The sequence below is a fragment of the Sminthopsis crassicaudata genome, chromosome 3 (assembly GCF_048593235.1).
Source record: "Sminthopsis crassicaudata isolate SCR6 chromosome 3, ASM4859323v1, whole genome shotgun sequence".
Lineage (NCBI taxonomy): Eukaryota > Metazoa > Chordata > Mammalia > Dasyuromorphia > Dasyuridae > Sminthopsis > Sminthopsis crassicaudata.
In genome coordinates, this window is record NC_133619.1 from 403,757,276 (window position 1) to 403,783,386 (window position 26,111).

At 33.4% G+C, this 26,111-nt stretch overlaps 1 protein-coding gene across 5 annotated transcripts in view; it reads right to left on the bottom strand.

Moving 5' to 3' along the window:
• SPATS2L (spermatogenesis associated serine rich 2 like) overlaps positions 1–26,111 on the bottom strand; it is a 220,663-nt gene that overhangs the window by 39,927 nt on the left and 154,625 nt on the right. For all 5 annotated transcript variants that reach the window (XM_074302748.1, XM_074302751.1, XM_074302752.1 and 2 more), the window contains exons 5-7: positions 21,118–21,358; positions 2,751–2,954; positions 1,499–1,634 (exon numbers count right to left, since the gene is read on the bottom strand). In XM_074302748.1, coding sequence (XP_074158849.1) covers positions 1,499–1,634; positions 2,751–2,954; positions 21,118–21,358 — 581 coding nt within the window. The remainder of the gene's footprint in view (positions 1–1,498; positions 1,635–2,750; positions 2,955–21,117; positions 21,359–26,111) is intronic.

Sequence of the window (26,111 nt, forward strand, 5' to 3'; positions counted from 1 at the left end):
TGCAGCTAGGAAGTGCAGTAAATAAAGTACAGGGCCAGGAGTCTGTAAGACCAGTTTAAATTCTGGCTCAGATACTTATTAGCTGTGTAACTCAGGCTAAGTCACTTAACCTTTGCATCTGTAAAATGAGGATAATAATAGCACTTAGCTTTCAGTGTTGTGAGAATCAAATGAGATTATAATTGTAAGGCTCCTAACAGTATGTCTGGCACATTGTAAGTGCTATATATTATTATTATTATTACTATTATTATTATTATTATTATTAATTACTTAACCTCTTACCGAAAATTGTCAGTTTTCTTGTCTATAAATTGGGAATTATAAAAGAACCTATTTCACAGGGTTGATGTGAGGATCAAATGAGGTAACTTAACATATGCAAAGTAGTTTATAAACCATAAAATACTATATAAATGGTAGCTGTTGTTATTATAATTGTTCTTTTTATACCACATTGCTCTTGGGGAGGTCTAAATCATAGTTATCAAACATGGTGAATGAGGTAGATAAAAGTGGTTGAACCAAATTTTCAAATTACAAAACAAATGTACAAGTCACAAAAATGTAATAGAGAAATGTTTCACAAAATAAATGAATATGATACAACATAGAAATTGTTAATTTGTGTTTTTCTAAGTTTATAAGTAAATACATGTTGACAATTAGTTGATCATTTAATTAAAAAATAAAAATAGTAGCTACCTCACAGAGTTGTATTGAGAATCAAATGATATAATGCTTGGAAAAGTACTTAGCACAGTGCCTGGGATATAGTAGGTACTATATAAATATTTATTTCATTCCCCAACAGAAGCAGCATCAGATTATCTCTCTTACCAAAGTAATATCTTGTTATCAATTGTACTTTGGCCTTTACTAATAATAGACTTTTCAATCCAGGTTTTGGCATTCATAGATTCAGAGGGGATTAAGGAAAGTCCAGCTATTGTTAAATTCATTCCCTTTAAAAAGACTAACCTAAATCACCTAAAGCCAGTATTTGCTGATTCTGTTTTTAAAGGCTGCCAAAGAAAGGAATTTCAAGACCTTACTTAAATTTGTTACAAGAGGTTATTTTCTTATCTCAGACTGATATGGCTAGAAAAAAAATTTATTTCTGATAGAATTCATGCTATTAAGCTTCTATGGATTGGTCAAAAATATCTCATCTATTTGCAAAATGTTTTGTTCCATCTTATTTGTATTCTTTTGTGCCAGCTTTCCAAACTTCAAAGAATTATATGTTATCAGATTTCCTTTTATTGAAATGTACTCTATTCCTTTTTCTTTCCAGATCTACTCTTCAGCTTTGCTTAAAAAATTGACTGGTAACTTGTTTTTTTGTTTTTGTTTTTGTTTTTGTTTTGTTTGTTTTTTGTTTTTGTGATTTTTATGGACAAAATAACGGAAATTTCCTCTCTGATGCTGGCACCTGCAAGAGTGCCCTACCTGCCATAAGTAAGTTTCTAGTTCCTGAGTTGAATGAATGGCTTACCAGCTGTGTAACTCAGCAAATGCAGCTTTGATCTTCTTCACTGAATTATCCACTTCCTCCTTGATCATTACTCGATATCTGGTCAGAGACACAGTGCAGCGCTGCAAGTCCTTCACCGATTTCTCAATATTGGGACCTAAAATTAATTGTCAAACAAAAGACAAAAATGGTCCACAAGGCGACCAGGTGGTTGGAGGACTTTTTTTCATTTGTGAAAATAACATTCCTAAATGGAGTTTTGAGTCTTATTTTAGAGCACCAAAAAGAAAGCCACAGCCCTGCCTTTCTTGGATATTGGAACCACACACCAGAACTTCTCATTAAAGGACTTAAGCTGGGCAAGGAAAATGATTCCATAGGCTTCTTGGGAGCTCCCAGTAGAAAAGGGTGGAAATGTCTCCAGTCTGTCACTAGCAAGCTTCTCTGCCAAGGTCATTCTGGCATATTCAACCTCTGTGCCCTGTTATATGCCATAACCTTTTATGGGGGTAGCGGGAAAGAAACTAATGCTAATTAGTAGAAGAATAAGAAAAAGAGTATCTAGGAATTTATACTTTATCTGCACACTGAATGGAGCACATTGAATAAAAGGCAGAGGTGAAGGGGAAGTTCATTCAAGTCAAGGGATGCATTCTAAAATTCGTGAACCTCTGAGATTCTGTGATTTTTATAGTTCTCTTCTGTTTTGAATAGTCATATATACACACACACACACACACACAAATAGCATGGTTTAATATTAAACTATTATAGTGTGTGTTACCTACAATCCCTATTCATGAGTTATTTTAAGTGGGTATCTTAGAATTAAACATAAATGGATTAAAATGTTTTCTGATGTAGACATAGCAGCATATCTAAAGTAGGGATTAGTTTCATTTCACATTTTTCAAATTTACTGCTTGGAAACTTATGCTTTATAAGCTATTTGGATAAAAAAATCTTAGTAAAATACTATGTAAAATTGGGCATTTAAGCTTATGAAAATAGTGGCCATGTTGCTTGGTTATTTAGAAAGAAGACTTGATCTACTTAAATGTAGAAAAACTGTCAGATAAATAAGGAAGAAAGAACACTTAGTATTTATGAACATTTATTGCAGAAAGAAATATAACTGTACCTTCTCTTTTCATTAAAAGATATTAGGTCACTTCTAGATAAAAATTAATGCTGATGCAAAGGCCTGTAATCTAAGCTCTTTAGTGGACACATAAAACATTTTAAATTGCTTGCAGGAAAGAAATCACTTTACCTCTCTTTTTCAGCAAATCATCTGCTGTTACTTCAGGATGAGTTACAGGGGCACTTGACTTGACAATAGGTGTTTTTGACTTGGGTCTGCTTGTGTTACAGTACTGCTGGGCTGAAGCTTGCAGGCCATCTGACCTCTCTGTTCCAGGCACAGGTTTTGGATTCACTTCAGGAGATAGCCTCTGTCGCTGCAGCCTGCTGCCTTCTGTAAGAAAACACCAAATGCTAATGGTAAAATGATAAGCTAAAAACACTGCCAATATTGCAATGAAGATGCAAGATTGTTTTGTTTAAGTGTGAGCAATGATACCTGTCACTAGAAAAAAGAAAAGGAATAGAATCTCCCCAAAATAACTAGCAAATGATTGTCATTAACGGAGTAGTTGAACATATCTCCCTTCTCCCCAAATCAGTAAAGGCCTAAGAAGTTTTAAGCAGGATTTCTTCAAGATAAAGCTTTCAAAAATACCACTGACTTTTCAAAGCACCAAGTTCATGATCATCATTCATCATCACTAACATATCCAAAATTGAATCCTTTATCTTTTTCTTACTTTTCCAAACTACTCCTCCCTCTAAAGTGTCTATTTCTGTTTTTCAAAAAGTTAAATATATTTCTTTTCAACAACAAAAAACATGATTGCTTCTCCCTCCTACTTTTTCCCATTCTTTTCTGCAAAAAAAACAAAAAATAAAAACTTTTCTTTAAACAAATGTATATAGTCAAGCAAAACAAATTGCCACAAATGACAACATCCAAAAAAAATTATCTCAGTCTCCACCTTGAGTCAATCACGTGTCTGTCAGGATGTAAATAGCATATAAATAGCATATGTATCCTCTGGAATTACATCTGGTCATTACACTGATCAGAGTTATTAAGTAATTTTAATTTATTTGTTTTTACATTGTTGTTATATAAATTATTTGACAGGCTTGACTTCATACAAATTTTTCTGAATCTCTATTTCTCTTACTATTCTCTATATCATCTCAATCACCTATGCTGGAAACCTCACAATCATCTTTCATTTTTTCCTCCTTCACCCCTTTTTATCCATTCTGTCACTATATCCTACTGATTGCTCCATAGATCCATAAAGCTTTTGAATCTCCTTTTGTCATCTGGATTCATGCTACTACTTTTCTGATTGAGGCCATCACCACTTATCTCCTGTCAGGATTATTATAAAGCCCTCCTAAATGGCCTCTAGTCCTCTTCCCCCATTCTGTCAAAGCCATTTTCCTAAATATGATCATGTTACATGCCTATCTAAGAACTTTTAAAAGACTTACCATTAACTGTAGAAGAAAATAACAGCAATTTAGTCTCGTACTCAATCCATCAAAAAGCACTGATTAAGATCTCATTATGTATCAGTCACTTAGGGAGACGTAAAATAAAAAACAAAAAGTCCTTGCTCTCCAGGAGCTTACATTCTATTGAAAGAAACAATGTATAAATACTGGGATTTTTTGGGATCAAATCTAAGAATTCATTGAGATAGATAGAGAACTGTTCTTGAGGAAATTCTTGATATCACATTAATGCATCCATGGCAATTTATATTCTTTGGGTGAAACAGAGGTAAATTGACTTTCAAGTATCATACCAATCAGAAATGTTAAACAAGACTTGAACCCTAGGTCTGCTAACTTTAGAAGTCCAACTCAAGAACTCCTGTGCTGCTTCTCATTTTCATATCAGTAAATTTAATAGGAAACACAAAATACAAAGGAATCACAATGAAATGGGGAACAAACAACACGACAAAGACATGGGATGGTGGATGCAGTGCTATTGTGAGCAAGTAAGCCCCATTTAGTTCAGGGGGAATAATAAATGTCTTGAAAGGTAGGTTGGAGCTGGATTATGAAAGTCTTTAAAGTCATAAAAAAGGAGTTTGTACTTTGTTTGAAAGCCTTGGCAACTATTTGAACACTAAAGTATATTCAAGATGATTAGATGACTGCAACCTACCTGGATAGCTTTACTTTATACAACTTCTCTTTCTGTACTCCCTGTATTATAATTTTCCTGCTTCTGATAGTTATTAGACCTTAGGCAAGGTACTGATAGTTTCTGAGTGTTTTGTTGAGATGAAATAATACATATCTCCATATACACACATATAACATATATGTGTATATATACATGTATGTAGTACATATATTATTATTATTATTTGTATATATGCTTCATACTCCATGTAAATTTCATATGGAAAAAACTGTAAAAAAATTTGATCATCTTTTTACCCTTAGAACTCAGCAAAATGCTTTGAATACAGTAGAAGACTAATAAGAGTTATAAATTTTAATTTTAATTTTGTTTTTTCTTAAATAAATAAAAAAAAGCATTAAGGGGGGAAAAATGGCCAAACGAAAATTTTTTCATTGTGGTTAATAAGGGCCTAAATCTTGTGACTTAATCATTCTCTATAATTTTCCTGTGATTTGTGCATTTCTGATTCATTAAGAACCTGGAGACTTCAAACAAACCTTGCCTCAGACATTTATTAGCTGTATGATCTCAGGCAAATCACTTAACTTTTGTCTGTCTCAGTTACCTCATGTACAAAATACTGACAATAATATATCTTAACACCTACCTCCCAGGGCTGTTGAGAGGAATAATTGAAGGAATATTTGTAAAGTGATTTATAAACCATAAAGTACTATAAATATTAGCATTACCAGGAATAGATTAACTTTAAAGCTTTGGTTTTGGGGGAGTCTTTTTATATTAACAATCATATCTTTTAGACAGGCTTATTGGAATGAATGCTCCTTAAAGGCAGGGGCTAAATCTTTTCCCATTTTTGAACATTGTATAGTACTGGATGTATAATACATGCTTACCAAATGCCTGTTGAGATTGAATTGTATTGATACCGGGGTATATTAAATGAGTACCTTAGAGACCTGGATTATTATCTCTCACTAAACCTCTTACAGGCCCAGCATATTTTTTTGGTCAGTAAAGTAGATATAAGTTGTGAAACTGGTTTTTATTGAGAGGCAGAACTACCTGGAACCAGTATTATTCTGGAGCCTCCCACTTTCATTTCTTCCTTATAACTGTGGAATCCTCTCTCAACTGGCACTGACAAAGGAGGGTCTGTTATACTAAGAAAAAAAATTAAAAAGAAACTCAAAGCAATTAAATCTATACTTAAGGAATAATTAAGCACATCCTGAAAATAATCTGGTAATAAAGTATCGATAGTGAAATTGATGTATTTTCATAAAGGCAAAAGATGGATATCTTATATCCCTTAACCCTGAACAAGAAGAAACAAAGGGAGGGGTACATAGTTCCTGACATCTAAGTCTTGGGCTGTAGTTCCAGTTAAATCACTGAATCTCAGGTGACCTTCAGCAGATTCACTGACCTCTCTGAGCCTGTTTCTCTCTCTCTTTTTTTTCTTTTTTCGAGAATTAAAAGGGATTTATTACAAGGACATCAAGATAGCAACACACTGATGGGGTGATCATTGAAAATCAGCCTGGGCCTGTTTTTTTTCCATATGTCAAATAGAGATTATAATACTTGTTCTGCCAAACTAACAGACTTGTTCTAAACATGAAATGTTTAAGGAACCTAAAATGGAATTTCAGAGCAATACGTTTGCTCAGGAACCATCTAATAGAGTTTCCCCAAACTAATTTGTCCATGGGACGTTCTTGATCTTGAAGTATATTAAAACACCCTATATGTGCTGCTCTGAATAATTTTTTGGAGGGGATGGATGGCATGTCCCTGGGATTTAGGGAAATTTGGGACTACAAAAGAAATAATAAAAAGCAGCTAGAGTATTGGATTTAGAGTCAGGAAGATCTGAGTTCATATCAAAACTCAGACACCTGCTAGCTGCATGACTCTGGGCAGGTCATTTAACCTCAAGGTGCCTCAATTTCTGTGTGCCAGTTGTGAAGAAGAAAGAAATCATAAAGTATTTAGAATAATGCCTGGCATATAGCAGTCATGTATGTAAATGTTAGTTATTATTATTACTATACTTTTATATAAATGCTATATGTAATATTTTGATACTTACATAATTTATGTTAATTTAGAAGAGAAGCTACTATTAATGTTTTCTCAGGGAACTTCTAATTGTACTACATTAAACACTTGGATCATGTGAAATAGTTTGAGAAATACTGATTTAGTCTATGACTCTTACTTTATGGATGAACAGGTTCAGTCATATGCTAAATTAATAATAATAAAAATCATAATGCAATAGATAGACATTTCTTTTTCTCTTCTTCCTTTATATTAAAATTGTAGAAAGTGTAAGAAACTCAAGAAAAAAAATTTGTCTAATTGTACATGTTGAACGACACAGTATATTTTGAGCAAAGTGTATTTTCTACTAAGATTTTACTGAAAGCCAGATTTAGCTGAAGGGCTACAAATGGATTTGTTCACTAAATTTCCATATTGCTAATAATAATAACTATTCCAACATTGTTGTTGCTATCATAACATGTCAAGTTATTCATTTTCTAGTCCCATTTTCTTCAAATTAATCTTCAACTAACATTTATGAGAAATAAGGTATTGTAATAAAAGGAGTCTTGAAACCTCAGTTTCTTCATTTATAAAACTGGGATAACACTTTCACTTTTTATATTACAGGCTTGTTGTCAGGAAAGAATATTTCAAACTACAATGTGTCCTATAATCATGAGCTATTATGTGAATTATTCTTCCCTTAGTATTTACCATGGTCAAGGTACTATTTTCTTTTTTCTTACTGCTAAATGGACCCTGAACCTAAGTACCAGAAGTTCTGAGTAGTAAAGCTGTCCACCTCTGGCACTGACTCAGTATTAAGTACAATGACAACCATACCATCTCAAGTTTATTGGTCTACAAAATGAGAGACAACAGAAAATTATCCTTTGGAAGATGTGAAAGGTTTAGAGTAATGGATATAAAAACTCCTTTCATAACAAAATCACATAATAGGTTTTGTTAAAAAAAATCTATCCTGAGCTTTCAAGTAGTTTAGGTCATTTATTCAGCACATATTCATTAAAACATTCACCCAGAGCTCTTAAATAGTTTAGGTCATTTATTCTACACATATTTTGCACATACTTTGGATATCTGTGTAAATGTCAAAGGTATCTATGCTAAGTTTAAAAAAAGGAAAGAAAAGTGGAAAATTAAGTAGGCTTTAAAACAAACTTTTAAATTAGGTGGGAAAAATTAAGGATAATTTTGACATTTACATCATTAAGAGATACTCTGTTTTAAGTAGTATAATAATTCTGGATAACCAGTCAAAGGGGGAAACTAAGTTAATGCCTGGAGACAGGAAATTCATCTCTTTGGGTTTAAATCTGGCCTCAGACACTTAGCTATGTGATCCTGGGTAAGTCACTTACTCCTGTTTGTCTGAGTTTCAGGTAAAATGACCTGGAGAAGAACACAGCAAATCACTCTAGTATCTTTAACAAGAAAACCTCAAATGGAATCATGAAGAGTTGTGAATAAAATGACTGAATGATGAGTCAAAGGACCCAGATTCAAATCTTGGCTCTGATTCTCTGATTTACAAAAGCACTTAACCTTCCTTGGCTCATTTTTCTCACCTCTAAACTGAGAGCATTAAAGTAGATTATCTCAGAGGACACTTCCAATTCTAAATATGATTGTATGACCTGTGAATCCTAAGCCCTGATGCTGAAAATACATGGTCCATCCCTTTCATTACAGTCCACACATGAAAACAGACAGATGAAAATGTCCTTTGCTTCAGCCTAACACTGCCATATACAGTAATGATCACAATATTCATGAAAGTAGTTTGGATAGGAAAATCTTACTGATTGCCTGAACTAACACTTACTTCATCCGTAAGGCCCCTCTTGGAGGGATCTAAATTTGATTCAAACTAAATCCATCGTTAAATTGCCTGAACATCAAAGAAAGCACAGTTTAACTTGAACTTCTTACTCTTTAAAATTTAATTGAGAAAATTATAGCACACAATGAAATATTTGGTCAGGGGGTGTGAATAATGTAAATAAGCACTCTAAGCAGTGACCCTATAGTTTCAGTAAAGGGCAGATGCTAAAATTAGGGTTAAAATGTTCCCTTTTAAATTTGCCACATTCAATGGCACAGGTTCTTCCGGACTTGTTCTTGTTCTATTCTCTCTTCAGATAAGCAGTTGAGATTCTTTTTTTTTTTAAATGAGAGACATTATTAAAATCAGAACTGTAAAGAAAATTTGTTTCTTTTGAGCTTCAAAGAACAGCCATTTTATTTTTGGAAAATAAGGGCTTAAAATTACAAACTAATACACTAGCTAGCAGCTGTGGAATAAGAAAAAACTTACTTGGGCTTTAAAAACTGCTTAAATGTAACATATTGCTAATTAGCATGGGGGAGAGGCGGGTGTTATCAGAGAATTAGGATGTGAACAAGCAGAAATATGAATAGATTCCCTGGAAGTTTTTTTTTTTTTTTCCTTCAGGTTTTTGACGTTTACCAATAGTTACCTCATTGTGAGTAAAATTTTTTGAGGGTTAGAAAATATGAATTCTAGAATGTTACTATATACTTAACAAATCTAATATTTTAGGAATCTTAGAGGACTAGCTTTGGACTAACAAATTAAAACATGCTATAAAATCCTGAAGTGTTATGTGAACTTCTTTTCCTTTAATGCTGACTATGGTCATGCTACTATTTCCTTTTCCGTCACTGCTACATTGATCCTAGAATTAAATAGAAAGATTGTGAGGATGTTCACCTCAGGCACCAGAGGGATAACTACCCAGTTCTTCTATACCAGAATCACAGGTGAAAGAACTACTTGGTTACCACAGAATGGGAGGAAAGTCTCGACAGTCCCCTCCACTAATTATACTAAAAAAAAAATCATCTTAGGAATTCTTTCTGGTCAGTCTTCTGCCTACCACCTCAGTTAGAGGGATCCTCTGGAAGCTTCAAGGAGATGGGCTCTGCTTGTGGAGATGAATTATTGGAAGTATATTACAAGAGGCTACATCGACACTTTGGGGGGATTTTGGAGGATACAATTTGGGGGATACTTTTCCAGCAAGGGATGTCTGGGTCTTCCTCCTCCTTTCTTCTTCCAAAAAGATGTGGCCAGAAAGATCTTGAGAAATAAGGGGAAGACCTGGTAGTTTCTAAAATTTCTCTGATATATGTGATGTAGTAGATAATATGATGCATTTTCAGGCTGCTGCCAACAGCTTTTTTGTTATTGTTGAATCAAGAGAGGGAAGAGGAGAAGGAAGGAAGATGTAACTTCTGTCACTGGTTAGCTGAGGCACTATATATTCCTCAATGATCCACCAGTTGCAAGAAGGGAGCAGAATTAATATCACTCTGAGATGCTGTCTGTTTTTTCCCAATTAAATGTAGCCAGAGTGTAGAATGGTTCACTTGTAAATGTGATGGTATATTTTTGTAATATACAACAAATACTTAAGCATAAGTGGTGTCCTGATACATTCTTCTCCCCATCCCTCTCCCCAACCTCTCCAGCTTTGTCATGTGCATATTTGATAAGAATGTCATCTCTTTATCCATGATAAAACATTAAACAGTATAGATTCAAGCATAGATCTCAGGGATAATCTCTTGGAGACCATGTTCTAAATTGACTGGGAACTATTTAGTGACTACTCTTTGAGTCCAGGCAGTCAATTCATTCGAAATCAATCTAATTAAAAATATTTTATATACATCTTTGTTTTTTCCCACAGAAAAATAACTTGCAACACTTATGCTCTTTGATGGCTCTGGTTAAGATTCTTCTACATATCCTACAAGTACCACAATGAATTTTGCCACCATTGACTTAAAGATCTCCAATTTTAAATGCCATGAGAAGGATGATGGCAGAAGCTTGTAAGTGAATAGGAAGCTTAACAATGTTCATGCACTTTCATCCAAGTTTGATCCTTGAATCAGTGACTTCAGAGAAACACACAGAATACATAAAATGCTTTTTTATTCACTTTTTCTCACACTGAAGACCTGTAGAGGTTGACTTTTTTCTTAAACACAGCTCATGAAAACAAATTTTTCTTGGGAGAACCATAAATGTGCCCCTTGAGTTTGTGTTAAAAAAAGTCAAACATGCTTTTTCAAATCCTGAACATTTGAAAATTTCCAAATGTCTTTTCCTCTTGTGCTCCTAATTTCCATCCCCCTCAAGTTTTGTATATTTACATGTATTTGAGGTTTAGTGAAAGAAGTTTTTTATGTCTACAAATAAGTTATTCAAACCTAACTTGAAGAGATTATATCAACTACATAGCAGTCCTGAAACTAATTCTCAGCTATTTATATGCTCACTTAAGATGGTGCCAGTGACTACTTTTGTGGATGTAATTTCAGAAAAGCACATCTGAGCAAAACATAATATTATAAAGGTGCTCTATGTTAAATAAATAACTAAGTGCATTTCTAAATGAAGCACTGATTAAGGGAACAGGGTTTTGCATGGCACTGCCTAGCAAAATTACTTACTGAGTTTAATAATTCTGCTTTTGAAATTCCTAATTTTAATATTGCTCAAAGCATATTTTAGTTATTCACTTAGAAATAGATAAAAATGCATGAGATTCTAACCATTCTATGATATCTTTTAACTAATATAGCTACCAACCTTAAGCAACTGATCTCAAAATTACCAAACATATATACTACATTTTCTGTAGCAAATAAAGGCTTGACCACTCCAAATCAATATAACTCAGTTAATAAGTTCTTCCTTTTCTATCATTCCTAAATACTATAAATGATTATATCTCATATAATTTAGTTTAGGGTATAGGAAAACAACTACAAAATGGCAGTTTACAACAGCCTTTCAAAAAAGCAGACATAACCAAAAGTCTTTATAATAATTTAAGACAGTAATATTACACATTGGATCCAAAAGAATCAACATGCTGATTCTTTTTGAAGATGTGGCCTATACATTATGGATCCCAGTAGACTATATATGAGGACACTTCAAGTGGACAGAGAGGCAGGTATGAAGTCAAAAAGACTCTTCCCAACTTTAAATCTGGCCTCAGATACTCCCTGGGCAAGTCATTTAATCCTGTTTGCCTCAGTTTTATCTGCAAAATGAGCTGCAGAAGGTAATGACGAACCTCTCTAGTATCTTTGTGAAGAAAACACCAAATGAAGTCACAAAGAGTCAAACAGGACTGAAAAACTACTGAGCAGCAACAAAGAATATGTAAATTGAATACAAAGGACATGAAGAAACCATTAAAAACAAGTATTTGGATCAGAAAGCACAGAAAGAATATCATAGTGACTTGGAATACTTCACTGCCTACATGAACTTAGTTTTAATATCTCTAGGTCTTAATTTCCTCATATTTAAAATGGAGGAAATGGATTAAATAATTGCTAAAGTCCCTTCCAGTTAGTATATGATTATGCTAGACCTTGAAAGTTAAATTATCTTTACCTTTAAGAAAATCATGGACAGAGAAAGTCACAGACACTTCAAAGTGACCATGTTTGTTTTTTTTTTGTTGTTGTTTTTGTTTTGTTTTTTTTGTTTTGCTTTTTATTTTTCCCTGAGGCAATTGGGGTTAAGTGACTTGCTCAGGGTCTGAGGGCAGATTTGAACTCAGGGCCTCCTGCCTTCAGGGCTGCTGCTCTATCCACTGTGCCCCATGACCATGTTTTCTTGAAGAACATCTTTTCCGAAGTCAGGGACAGTGCCATTTCGCTTTTTTTCCCCCTTACTGCTTAGCAGGTGCCTTCCTGCATAAAGCAGGGGCTCCATATATTTTCTGAATTCTAGTAAAATTTGATTCACTCTCAGTTGGAGAATGTGATTATTGTTCTATGCCAATGCACTGCTTTAAACATAAAATATATACTTCACAGGAAAACTAGCAAACTTTATGCTCTTTTAGACGCAGATTAAATTGAAGAAAAGCTTTGTAAAATGGAATCATGCATATATTAGCAAGCAGATTATGGCAACCACTGATTGGAACAAATAACCCAAGGCCTCTTCCCTAAAAAAAAAAAAAAAATCAAACACCAAATCCAGATTTCTCTGGGTGCTTTGAGAAAAATAAATCTGTAGAAGACTTATCTCTGAGCTAACAGAGACAAGCAGACATTGGGGTCCTACAATGTAGGGGATTTACTAGTCAGTCTGATTTAGATCCAGGAAAAGAGAGAAAAAAGAAAAAATTTTGTTTTTTTTCTGTTGGCCATATCTGATTCTCTCTCTTTCCCTCTCTGTCTCTTTTTCTCTAAGAAATATAATGCTTCTTTGCTGAGGTAATTGCTTTGGCTTGAGGTAATATATATTCTGCAATATACGCATATAGACATGTATGTGTACACAGTACAAAGATATGTAAAACTTTTAGAGTAAAATACCCTTTTATCCTGAAATTTAATTTTTATGTAGAAGTTTTGAGTACTAAGTATAAGAACCAATTTATAACAAACCTCCAAACTTCAAATCTTTCAGTTGACATATTAAATTTAGTGCAATATGAAAAAATTAATTCTCCAATAATAATAATATTTATAGAGAGCTTTAATTTTTGCAAACCTCTTTACAAATATTCTCATATCATCCTAACAACTACTCTAGGAAGTAGATGTTAGTATTGTCCTTATTTTATGGTTTTGGAAACTGAGACAGTTCAAGTGACTTATGAAGGGTCATGTAATTAATAATGTCTGTGGTAGGATTTGAACTTTAGGTCGAGCATTTGATCCACTTTGCCACTTAGTTAACTACCATATACATGGCACTATGCTAGGTGTTGAGAATATGAAGACAAAAATGAAAATTTTTGTCTTCAAATATTCTGTGACAGAGGGGACAAGAAAGAGACAGACATATCCACACATATACACACATACATAAGACACATATAGACAAAAATTAAATATGCAGTACAGTAGATAGAGTGTTAGACCTGAAATCAAGAAGGCTTATCTTCTTGACTTCAAATTTTACTAACTTATTTATACTGACTAGCAGTGTGACCCTATGCAAGTCTCTAAACCCAGTTTATCTCAGTTTTCTCTTCTGTAAAATGAGCTGGAAAAAAAAATAGCAAACTATGCTATCATTTTTTCATAGTGTCACAATGAGTCTGAAATGATTGAACAACATCAACAACACATATATACACATACATATACATACATTTATAACATAGTGTGTATTTACATACTTATATACATATATGCACACACATGTGTGTATATATACATACACACATGCACATATATACATGAATACAAAATACATAAAAAGTAATTTCAAGATAAAGAGAGTACAAATAGAAAAGCTACTCTGAGCTGTGTTTTCTGGGGAGCCACTAAGTCTGAGTACATTTCAGACATGGGGACTTTGGAAACAGGCAGATGGAAAACTGGGTTCAGGGAAGAGCTGCTGAGCCAATTTGATTGAAGAGAAAGTGAGTGAAAGGGGATTAAAATGAAATAAGACTGGAGAGGTAGGTGGGAACCAGATTGTAAAGGGATTTAAATGTTCAGCTGAGGATTTTCTTTTTTATCTGAGAAGTAATAGTAAGACACTGAAGATTTTTTTTGAGTGAGTGACATAAACTTGTATTTTAGGAATATCAATTTGGCAGCTTTGTGGAGTTTTCATTGTAATGCTCAATGACCACATAGGTATTTCTGAACTTAAATGACAGAGGATTAAAACAACAACCACTAAAATAAAAAACCAAAACCTTTAATTCTGGCCCCTGCTTTCTGTAGGTATTTTTCATTTAGCAAGTCACACTAACACCCCTGAAACACCTGCACATCTCTTGAAGCTAGCTTAACTGGTTAAGGCTTTAGAAAAAAGGGAGATTCTGAATGTCAAAGTGTTATAAAAAGAGAAAACATATGATTCACAGTCTGTTGCCCAAATGGGCTATCCAGAGCAAGTTTCCTTGAGCCTATTTCATTACTAGCAAGTTTGATAAATGAACATCCGTGAACAGATTGAAGATTGCCTTTTAGTCATGTTGAAAATCCCCCCATCTGCTTGGAATTTCACAAAGCTATTATGTTTTGCTTCTTCAGTTATTATTGGTAATTGCTAGTTATTATTAGTCATGTAATTTATTATTTATGTTTTCAAGAGCTAAGGCGCCCCTCTTTTTTTTTCCCCTGCAACTGATCTTTAGCAATAAACATATATAAAAACACTTGAAACAAGATGAGAGAGGAAGAGGGAGGATGGGCACACTGAAATAGGAGTCAGGTGAGACCACAGGTCTAATCCTGTTTAACTTTAGACAAGTCACTTCATAGCTCTACAAAGTGAAGCTCCCTCAGCTCTACCAGTCAATGATTCCCTAAGTGCAATAATTTAGCTAGAGTGGAAAACTTTCTTGTGCATTGTTTTTCCAGGGAATCTGCTGATTCATTTGCATCATGAAACCTAATGAAAATTATATTAGCTTTCTTGTCAATTTATTTTCTAGAGAGGATGGAGAAAGAATAACACCTGTAAATCTGTTATTAGCTAGGACCAAATTTTTCTTTACAGTTATAATAGCATGGTAGTAATATTATTACAAAGTGGGTATTTTTTCTGCTTTACAAAAACCCATGTAGCAGCTCCATTTTATATTCATGTCTTATTGTGAAGACCTCAATAAATTATAGATATTCTGAATGAATCACTGGCAAAAAGAAATAGCAGGAGAAAAAGATCCCATTGAAATTAAAAATGAATCTAAGAAGACAGGACCTACCAAAAGAGATAAATCGCAGAAATGCTGGTTTATAGAATTCTCTGACTAAAGTAGGAGGGTGCTTAATCAATGTTTATGGGATTATAGAAGGGTTTCTTTAAATTGGCAACTCCTCCAGTACACTTCTGGAACATATTTGAATTTGTAAAATACATTTGAACACAAAACTTTTTTGGAAGGAATTATTTGAATGATTTCATCAGTGTAATGGAATTCACAATATAGAAGCTTCTTTCTTCAATCTAGTGCAGGGTTAATTTTTTTGTTTGTTTTTTCCTTTTAAAAACTTAATTATTTAAAACAAATACAAAAATAGAAAAAAATTGCCATATACACAGCAGAACATAAAAGATAATTCAAATTCAAATTATAAAAACTTTATATTCCAAGAAAGCCTATATAATAAATACTACACATTGTGTTCAGAGCTCTCCATCTTTGCTTTCTTATAGGCTTTCTTTTGATTCCTGCTATGTACTTTTTAACTTATTCTTTTTTCCTTCTTTTTCCCCCCTCACCTTCCCCAAGAACAATTAAGTGCAGATGCACATACACATAAATACACATGCACACAGACACAAAAATATATACATAATTGTACATATATACTTTCATATACATCTATATAAAGTTCTATTATGCTTGCTTGTTTTCTGTTTTTCTAAAGATGGATAACACCATCTTTCATAAGCCTGAGTTTATATTTTTCTAAATCTATCAACTCATCATTTCCTATATCACAGCATTATTTAATTTTCTTTAGTTATTTTAAATAGTTGAAAACAATGTTGATTATTATGGCTGACATATATTTTCCCTAATTTTCTCTTTTGATTAATTCTATTTTAGCTTAAACTTTGTATGCTTGGGTTTTTTTTTCATTAAAATTATGCTCCTGATCACTATTGTTATTTTTGCGTGTAACACTTACTTCCCATCCCTGTTGACTCCCCTGCTTTTACTTCTACCAACTTGCTTAACTTAATCTACCTCTCTCCCCTCCAAGGATTCCCTCCTTATTTTCTCCCTTCACTCTTTCCCTCCCTTATTATCTCATTCTATTTAATCTATATACTTTATTGTACTCTTCTACCACCCTTCCATACTTCCCTTTTATCATAATTATTCTCTCCCCTTCTTATTTATTTATAAATTTAGAAGACTTTTTTATGCCCTTTTAGATATATTTGTATTTTCTCTCTCTAACCCATTCCCAATGAGAGTAGTGCTCCAGAACCGAGTCTTCCTCCTTCATCTAAATTTTCTTTGTCAGTTCTTTCTCTCATCATTTGTATAACATAATTACTTTTTACCTTTTCCTACAAGGTATATGTTTAGAATAATATCATACTAAGATCTACCCCAATCTTTCTTTCAAACTACCTAGTTACTAAAGACAATCTTAGACACATGGATTACATTTCCATGTACACAAAATAAATTTGTCCTTATTTAGTCCCTTGTAATTAATCTTTGATGTTTACTTTATATTTCTCTTGGATCTTATATGTCAAATTTTCTATAAGTTCAAGTCTTTTTGCAATAAAATCCTCAATATCTGGCAATTCATTGAATGTTCATTTTGTTTTTCATTCAGGATTATGCTTAATTTTGCTCAGTATATTTTTGACAATCCCAGTTCTTTTGTGTCTTTATATATTTGCATATAATGTCCTGAGAACTATAGTATTTTAATGTAACTGCTGCTACATGCCATGTTATTCTATGATTCCAACACATTTTTCTTTTCCTTGTTGCTTGTAATGTTTTCTCCCTAACATGGGGGTTTCAGAATTTGACTATTATGTTCCTAGGTTTTCCTTATAGGATCTCTTTTAGGTGGTGATTATTAGATTGTTTCTATTTCTACTTTCCCCTCTTCTTTTCACATTTCATGACAAGTTTCTTTAATTACTTCTTGTATTATTGGATCAAGTTTCTTTTTTCTAATCATAGTTTTCAGATAGTCTGTTTATTTTTAAGTTTTCTTTTCTTGATCTGTTCATCAGATCAGCCATTTTTCTTATGAGATATTTCATATTCTCTTCTATTTTTTCATCATTTTTCTTATGAGATATTTCTTATTCTCTCCTATTTTTTCATTATTTATATTTTATTATTTTTTGGTCTCATAACTTCACTGGCTTCCCCTTGCTCAATTCTAGTTTTCAAGGACTCATTTTTTCCCTTAAGATTTTGGATCTCCTTTTTTAGTTGGTTGACTTTGTTTTCATAATCTTTTTATTTTTTCCACAATTTCTCTCATTTGATTTTTAAAATCTTTTTTGAATTCTTTTTGGGCAGGTGACCATATGACATTACTTTTTAGGATAGGATAGGAGAGAACTTTTTTGTTTCCCTATTCTCCTTTGAAGATGAACCCCCCCCCATCTTCTCTGTTCTCATAATCACTTTCTATGGTTGGGTTCTGTCTCCTTTGATCATTAAAAATTGTAGTAGATCACCTCTGATTCTGAGGTATGGAGGGATGGTGCTTCTGGCATTGGGTGATCCTTCAGTTCTCCCCTCTGGAATGAAACCTGAGACCCAAAACTCTACCCTCTTGTAAGTGTCCAAAGCCAGCAGTGTCCCTAGTGCAGGGACCTGGATTCACTGTCAGTCAACCATTTATTCAACATATTCAGCACTTATTCAGAATATTCCCTGTAAGGTCAAGTACTGAAGCTGAGGCTTAAATATTTTGGACACCTAATGAGAAGATGGGACTCATTGGAAAAAACCTTGACATTACGAAAGCTTGAAGGAGAAAGGAAAATAAAATGGAAGAGGATATGTTTGGTAGATATGAGATGGATAGATAGTATCATGGAAACAATGAACTTGAACTTGGACTAACTTCAAGAGATAGTGGAGGACAAGAAGGGCCTTGGTATGATATGGTTTCACAGGGTGATGAAAAATTAGACGTGGCTGACTGACTGAACAATAACAAAAGCATTCCAAGTACTGTGTTAATTGCCTAAGGAGTTTCTAAATAGACTTATGGAGATCAGTGAACTAGAATTTGAAGAAAATTAAAGCTTTATTTTCATTAACTTTTAAATGAAATTTATCTTTTCCTTTAATTATCAATATAAGCAACAAACTACAATGTTATTAGCAGTACATGTGACTTTGTAACTAAAAGAAATCAGAATTTCTTTTCTTATGTTAGAGTTGTTGAAGATATTTTAAAATACCCTTTATTTTGATTATTCAAATTCACTATAGTTCATAGATCTACCACAAGATATTTTACTGAATTGTTTTTTGAGTATTTTGATATTTGTTTTTCAGAATTAGGTTTCTTTTAAATCCAATATATTTTATTTTTATGCATTTAAAAATATTCTTCTGATAAGGGGCCCCAAAACTTCAGTTAAACTTAACTGAACTATCAAAAAAAGAGTCCAAAAGCTTCAGCCAAAGGGTTCCATGACAGACCCTGCAAATGTCTCCCAGCAAATCACCTTCCATTGTTCTGCATAAGTTTTCAATATTTTTTTATAACCAGCCATTCCTGGAGAGCTATGCCATGTTTCTTTACATGTGTACATGTTATTTATTATGAGCTGCTTGAAAGCATTTTCCTTTTGCATTCCTGGAATATGGCAAAATACCTGTTAGACAGAAGATGCCAATTAATGTTCACTTGTTTTTCCTGATCCTCCAGTAACTTGTGTAACTTATGACATTGGAAGGTTTCCTGGAAGACTGAGGGGGTAAATGACTGGCCCAGGGTCAAATAGTATGGGTTAGAGTTAGAACTCAACCCAGGTCTTCCTCACTCAAAGATCAGCCTTCTATTCACCTTGCCAAAAGGACTCCCAAAGAGAATAATCAGTACACCTGGAATGCATTTCCTCTAATACTGATGGGCCTTTGGTTTGTGATTAATGTCAAAATGATAACTTGAGCAATTAGATTTTGAAAGTGATTCAAATGAAAATAATACCAAGGCAAGTTGGGATTCTGCCTCTCCTAATTGTTTAATTTCCTTCTTCTCAAGCTTAATAAATCAAAGCTGTGTAAAACTTATAGCATAATAAAACACTAAAAAAAGAAAAAAGCAAACCAATTTCAGATTGATACTGGACAATAGTGGTTTCTTTTGTAAAGTAGTCATTTTATGATAAAGGTTATCTGAATAGTTCTTGATTCTGTCATAAATTTTTTTATGTCAGAAAATTAGTATTTTGAGCTCATATTTAGACTATAAAAACACTATGGGCCAATATTGAAAATTTTAGCTATTTAATATAAATTCATCAATCATCATATTTTATGAATTTTCTGCTTCTCTGCCTTTGTTTTTGTTACATCAAATGACCTGTCATTCCTTTACCTTTGAAATTTTTCTTTTTTTTTCCCAAGATGCAATCATAATCCTACCTTCTCCTTAACAGTTTCCCTGTCCACTCCAGTTTGATGTGATATCTCTTCTTTCTAAACACCTTTTGCTAATCTTGTGTTTGTGTGTGTGTGTGTGTGTGTGTGTGTGTGTGTGTGTGTGATTTCTACAATTTAATTTAGTCTTTGTGGTGTCATATATCTTCACATCCCCTGAAATAAAATCTTGTACACAGTAAAATCAGATCCAAATGAAGCCCAGAGTTCAAAGGGCCTTTGATTATCTAGTCCAACTTATTAATTTTGCTTAAAAAAGGAGATCAACAGAAAGGAAATAATTAGCTCAAAGACTTGTGAATAAGAAGAACTAAGACCACAAGGCAAAGAACACTGGAATCAAAGAACTTGGGCTCCAAACCTAGCTTTTTCAAGTGCTACATTGTATGATCTTAGATAAGACACTCAACTGCTCTCAGCCTCAATTTCCTGGTTTCAAATCTGTGATAACATCATCCAAATCCAATCTCCATATTTTACAGAGGATTTTCCAAGCAACATAGCAAGGTAGTAGATATGTTATTTGTTGAAATGATGACTATATTATTTAGACTTTAGAAATTCTATTAATTTGTGTGATTATGTCTATGATAAAGACTGCTTTGCCAGAAAACAAACTATGTCCAGAAGTTAAAAAAAAAACTATGCACATTTTAGAGATATAAATTGTTTAATATGTCATGTTATATTCAAAGGAATATTTTCTTATAAAATAGGTATACTTCATTTTACAGAATTAGTATGATAATTTCTATAAACCAACAATCCTATTTCTTTTGACAATTTCCATGATTTACTCAGAAACCTATCTCTAAAATCCTCTATAGGATTTTTTTTATGAGTTAAAAACTTTTACTGAGCAAGGGGTTAATATGGTAGCTTGCCTCAAGGCATCCTGTTACTTTGCCACAGCTACAGTGCCACACCGGCTGCTCTTACAAGTCAGCAGCTAAGCGCAAGTTCTATTTCTTGATAAATGGCCACTAGCACTTTCCTGATTCCTTTCAGAATTTCTGCTACAAGTTGAATATTCATTCTTTCTCTCAGGATGTCCATAGCAAGGTTCCCCTGATATTATGGCTATTCTACTTCAACTGAATCCCTCTCAGACAGATGGCAAATATTTTGTTTGTAACAGTCGTATTTGCTTTGGCTTGGCTGTGGTCCTAGGGATGGACACTGACCTGTAACTTCTGCTTGCACTTGAAGTGGTTCCTCAGTAGCTGAGGGTTTCTTTTCCCGAGGGAGCCTTTCTGTTTTCTCCTGGGCAGACTCAGTGGAAGAGCTGTCCTTGTCGCAGCCATTCACGTGGCAGTTGTACATTCCTGGTGGCACTAGGGAGGCTGCTTCTGTCTTGTCCACCTTATCCTTAGCATCTTTATTGCCTTGGTGCTGCTTGGACTTGCTCCGTTTTCTTTTATTGTTCTGGAAAAAAATAATGGGGAAAGAAACATTATTCTGTGTAAACCCTTGAAATAAAAGAGAACAAGTATACAATCTGAATGAAATGTGTTTTCATATTCATTTTCCAGCTGTTCAAACAGAACCTGTGAGAGGGAGAGTGCATTATTTAACAATTACCTACCACAACTAATTCACTGCCTACCAAATTTTTTGAGTAATAAATGTATGTGTGTTAAAATGTTAGACCAAAAATACCCCCAACCCAATACCAAAAACTGAATAGTAGGTGATGCATTGAATATCTGAGAAATCAATGGAGAGATTTGTAGCATATAATTCAGTGTTTATAAATAATGCTCCTGAAATACTCAGAGGGGCCAAAATATCATACTTCCAATTGCAACATCTGAAATGAAATTTAAAAAATGTAATAAGCACTTATTATATGCAAGGTGTCAGAGCAAGTACTGAGAATTTAAAGGTTAAAAATTAAATGATTTCTGCCTTTATAGAGCTTATATTTTACAAGGGACAGACAGGATAGTTGTGGAGAGGCAATATGATATAGATGATAGATAAGTGTTATATAAGGTAAGGAGTTTAGGGAGCAAAGGAAAAATCAAGCAAAGTATCCTAAAACATTTGAGGAGGGAAAGAGAGGAGTTCAAGGAAAGTTAGGCAGAACAGGTGCGCCAGGTGGTACCTTGAAGAAAAATAAGTTATATAAAAGTTGGAAGTGAGGAAAAGTGTATTCTGGATATGGGGGAATAGTCCATTGTAGAACAAAATAGGGTTGAAAAAGTTATAGTGGAAACAGGTTGCAGAGGGTTTTTTTCTAAACCTGAGTTTGAATTTTATCCTTATAGACCAAAAGGATCCACAAATAGTTATTATTTTGATCAATGACAAAGTCATACCTGTGCATAAGATCATCTCAGTAGTTCAAATCATAGATTAGATATAGGGAAATACTGAAAGCAATTTCACTAGCACAGGCAAAAGATGATCTATCTGACCTAAATGTATGTGTATGTGAGGGAGTAGGGCAAGGCTGCCAGGAATGCTGTGGAAGTCAAATTGATAAGAATTAGCAATTGATGAATTATGGGAATGAAGGAAATGAAAGAATCAAGGAAATTCCAAGAATCTGAAGCTAGAAGCTTGGAATAACTTTGTTGCCCTCAACAGAAATGAGGGGTTTTGAGGGATAAGAGAAGAATTTAGAGGGGAAGAGGATGAATTCAGCTTTTAACTATATTCAATTATAGTTAAAAGCTGAATTCATCCTCTTCCCCTCTAAATTATTTGTGCTGACCATAAATTATAAGTGCTGTCAGGTGGGATATTAGATGGACTGTTTACTAAGTGGTTGTAAATGTGGACACAAATTAAGTAAAGGGCAGGAAATTAGAAAAATATTTAGTTAGAAATAATAACTAAATTCATGGGAACTAAAGAAATCACCAAATAAGTGTAGAGAGACTTCCTAAAGATAAAAATGTTGGAAAATAGATAATATATAGACATCTGCTGAAGCTCTCTGACAAAAATGAAAAAAACTAGTAATTTCTTTAAATTTGTCAATTATAATTCCATCTTTTAAAAGCTAAGAACCAACGAAGTGAGGTGATTTGATACTTGATCTTATTCTCACCAACACAGAGAGTAGAAATTATAGAAATCATGACAAAGTTCTAATAAAGAAGGAAAGGGAAACCAGGCATACATAGACTAATATGAGTCTTATATTCTTTTATGAAAAAGTCTGATGGGTGAATTTTTTCACCAGTTATTCCCAACATACTTCTATATGAAATATATCATAGACTTCAAATAAATAAATAGCACAACTGTGGACTAAAACAATATAGATGCAGTCAGTTCTAGAGAAGAAAAGAGAATTCAGATGGGAAGAAAAAATGACAGTAAAAAGAGATTATTTAAACAAAGGCAGGTAGAGGAGTGAACATGGAGTCAGGAAGATCCAATTTCAAATCCTACTAAGACATTTAGGAGTTTTATGACCATAGAAAATTCACTTAACTTCTATCAACCTCAGTTCCTGAAATATAAAATGAGAATAATAATAGCATTTCTCCCAGAGTTGTTGTAAGGATCAAATAAGAATACACACACACACACACACACACATACACACACACACATTCAATATTTTGTAAACCTTAAAGCATTATAGAAATACTAATTATTATTATTATTATTATTATTATTATTATTATTATTATTATTATTATTAAAAAGACTAATGTTCAGGGAAATTGTCAACTGAGTTAAATTTTTACAAAACATGTACAAGAGATGTAGGCAAGGACAGGTAACAAAGAGTGAATACAAAAGCCTTGCATGGTCCTTTAAGAATAGTGTCAAGAGTGTTAATGTTCAGAATGAGCTAAAACTGGCAAGTTAAATTTAGAACAACAGAAAGGGTTTTCATAAGGAAAAGAGAAAAATCAGAGGCGATATCAGATTCTGCTTAGGATAGATGAGAGGATAAAAACTAACATTTAAAAAAAGATTTGCTGCTTGATTCGAATTTTGTTTTCTCTCTCAAGGAGAATGATCTTTGGCCTGGAAAGAACTGGAAAAAATAGCTAATAAAAATTGATACCCAAGATAAATAAGAAAATAGTAATAGAGTAACTAGTTGCCTTTGATAAGTTCAAGTCTCCAGACCCAGATGAACTACATCTTAGAGTAATGAAAGAACTGGCAACTGTGAGTACTGAGTCACTATCAGTGATATTTGGAAGACTAAGGGGACTAGGAAAGAGGTAAATGTTATCCTGTTGTTCAAATTATAGTCCAGGTAGCCTATATTTGATTCCTGGAAAAATTCCAGAAAATATTAATAAAGGAATAGCAAATGGATATGTATAAAAAGAAACAATGATCCTTAAGAACTAGCATGACTTTATCAAGAACAAGTCACACTAAACCCAAGCCTTTCATTTCTTCCTCCCCCCTCCATGTAGAAGCAGCACAAAAGCCCTTTCTGTTGTCCTAAATTTTCTTTGCTAGACTCAGCTCATTTTGAACATTAACACTCCTGACACTATTCTTAAAGGACCATGCAAAGATTTTTGAATTTCCAATTTGTTACCAATCTTTGCTTTCATCTTCTGTACATATCTTTTAAAAATTTTACTCTGTCAATGATTTCTTTGAACATTAGTTTCTTTAATAATAATAATTATTATTATAGCTAGCATTTTAAGATTTGCAATCAATGGCCTCTGAAGTGCTTTTCAAGTCTCAATCTATGATCTTGTCATTTCAATTCCTTTTTTGATAGTGGTACCACATTAGGAGGAGATAATAGTGCTGGAGATAGAATTTATTTAGATTTTTAGCAATGCATATGACAAAGTCTTTCATGCATTTCTCTGGAAAGTCGTTTAACCGCTCCAAGCTTCACTTTACTTATCTATCAAATAAAAAGACTGAACTAATGGCTTCTGCCTCAAAAACTTTAATCCTAGTGATCATACACATTTCTCTGTATGTGGAGAGAATGGGAAATAAATTCTTTGTATACGAGCCTGCAGTCTTGAAGCAGGTCACCCTCTTTATATAGAGTATACTCAACAGTTGAGGGCCCTCTGGATAAGCATGTGTGAGCAGATTAGAGAAATAGGGTACTTGTGTGAGGAATGACTTACAATAAATTCAATATATAATAGGAAGGGGCAGGTAGGTGGTGCAGTGAGTAGAGCATAACCCCTTAAGTCAGGAGGACCAGAGTTCAAATCCAGCCTCAGACACTTACCACTTCCTAGCTGTGTGACCCTGGGCAAGTCACTTAACCCCAATTGCCTCAGAAAACACACACACACACACACACACACACACACACACACACACACACACACACACGGAGACTTCTTTGCCTTTCTGCTGTTTCTTTTCCTTCTTTCTTTTTTTTTTTTTTTGTTGAGGTAGGTGTGCATATGTGTATGTATGTGTATATATATATATATGCATACATATTCATTATATAATGTATAGGCATGTGAGTGTATAGATACTTGTACATATACATAATGAAAATAGAACATACATATCAAATACAGTACTGTATGCCATTAATGTACTTGTGCAATAGGCACATATACACATATTTTATAAAATATATATATATATGTATATAGCATGTATGTAGATATATAGGTGTGTTTCTATAAGACATAACTTTTACATAAAAATGCATATACACATATATATGTATACACAGAGATACATGTGACACATGGTGTTACACAGTAATATACAATACACATGTGCATATAGATGTACACACAGATTGAAAAATAACATGTGTATGTTGTATAATATTCCTATAAATATACATTCATGTATATTATATAAATGCAAGTATGTATATATATACATATATAACATATACATAAAAATATATACACTTACACAAGTTACATTCCAACATACACACATATATTACCAAAAATGGTTTCATAAAGCAACCCAGACCTAGTACAGATTTCTTGTATTTGAGGAAACATGTGAAAGTTTCTTAAAAAATTTTTTGGTCTATCTGAGTTGCTACATGATGCTTCTCATCCTCCATGCTCTAGGCAATTTCAGATATATTTGGCCTAGAATCTTTTAAATTTCTGAATTAACTTCTCTTTACAATTTTTTTTTACTAGAAAGATGTAAGGATGCCTAAGGATAAAAGATGTTTCCCTAAACATAAGACTGCCAATGCTCAGAACAGTATACAAGACTAATAATGGGA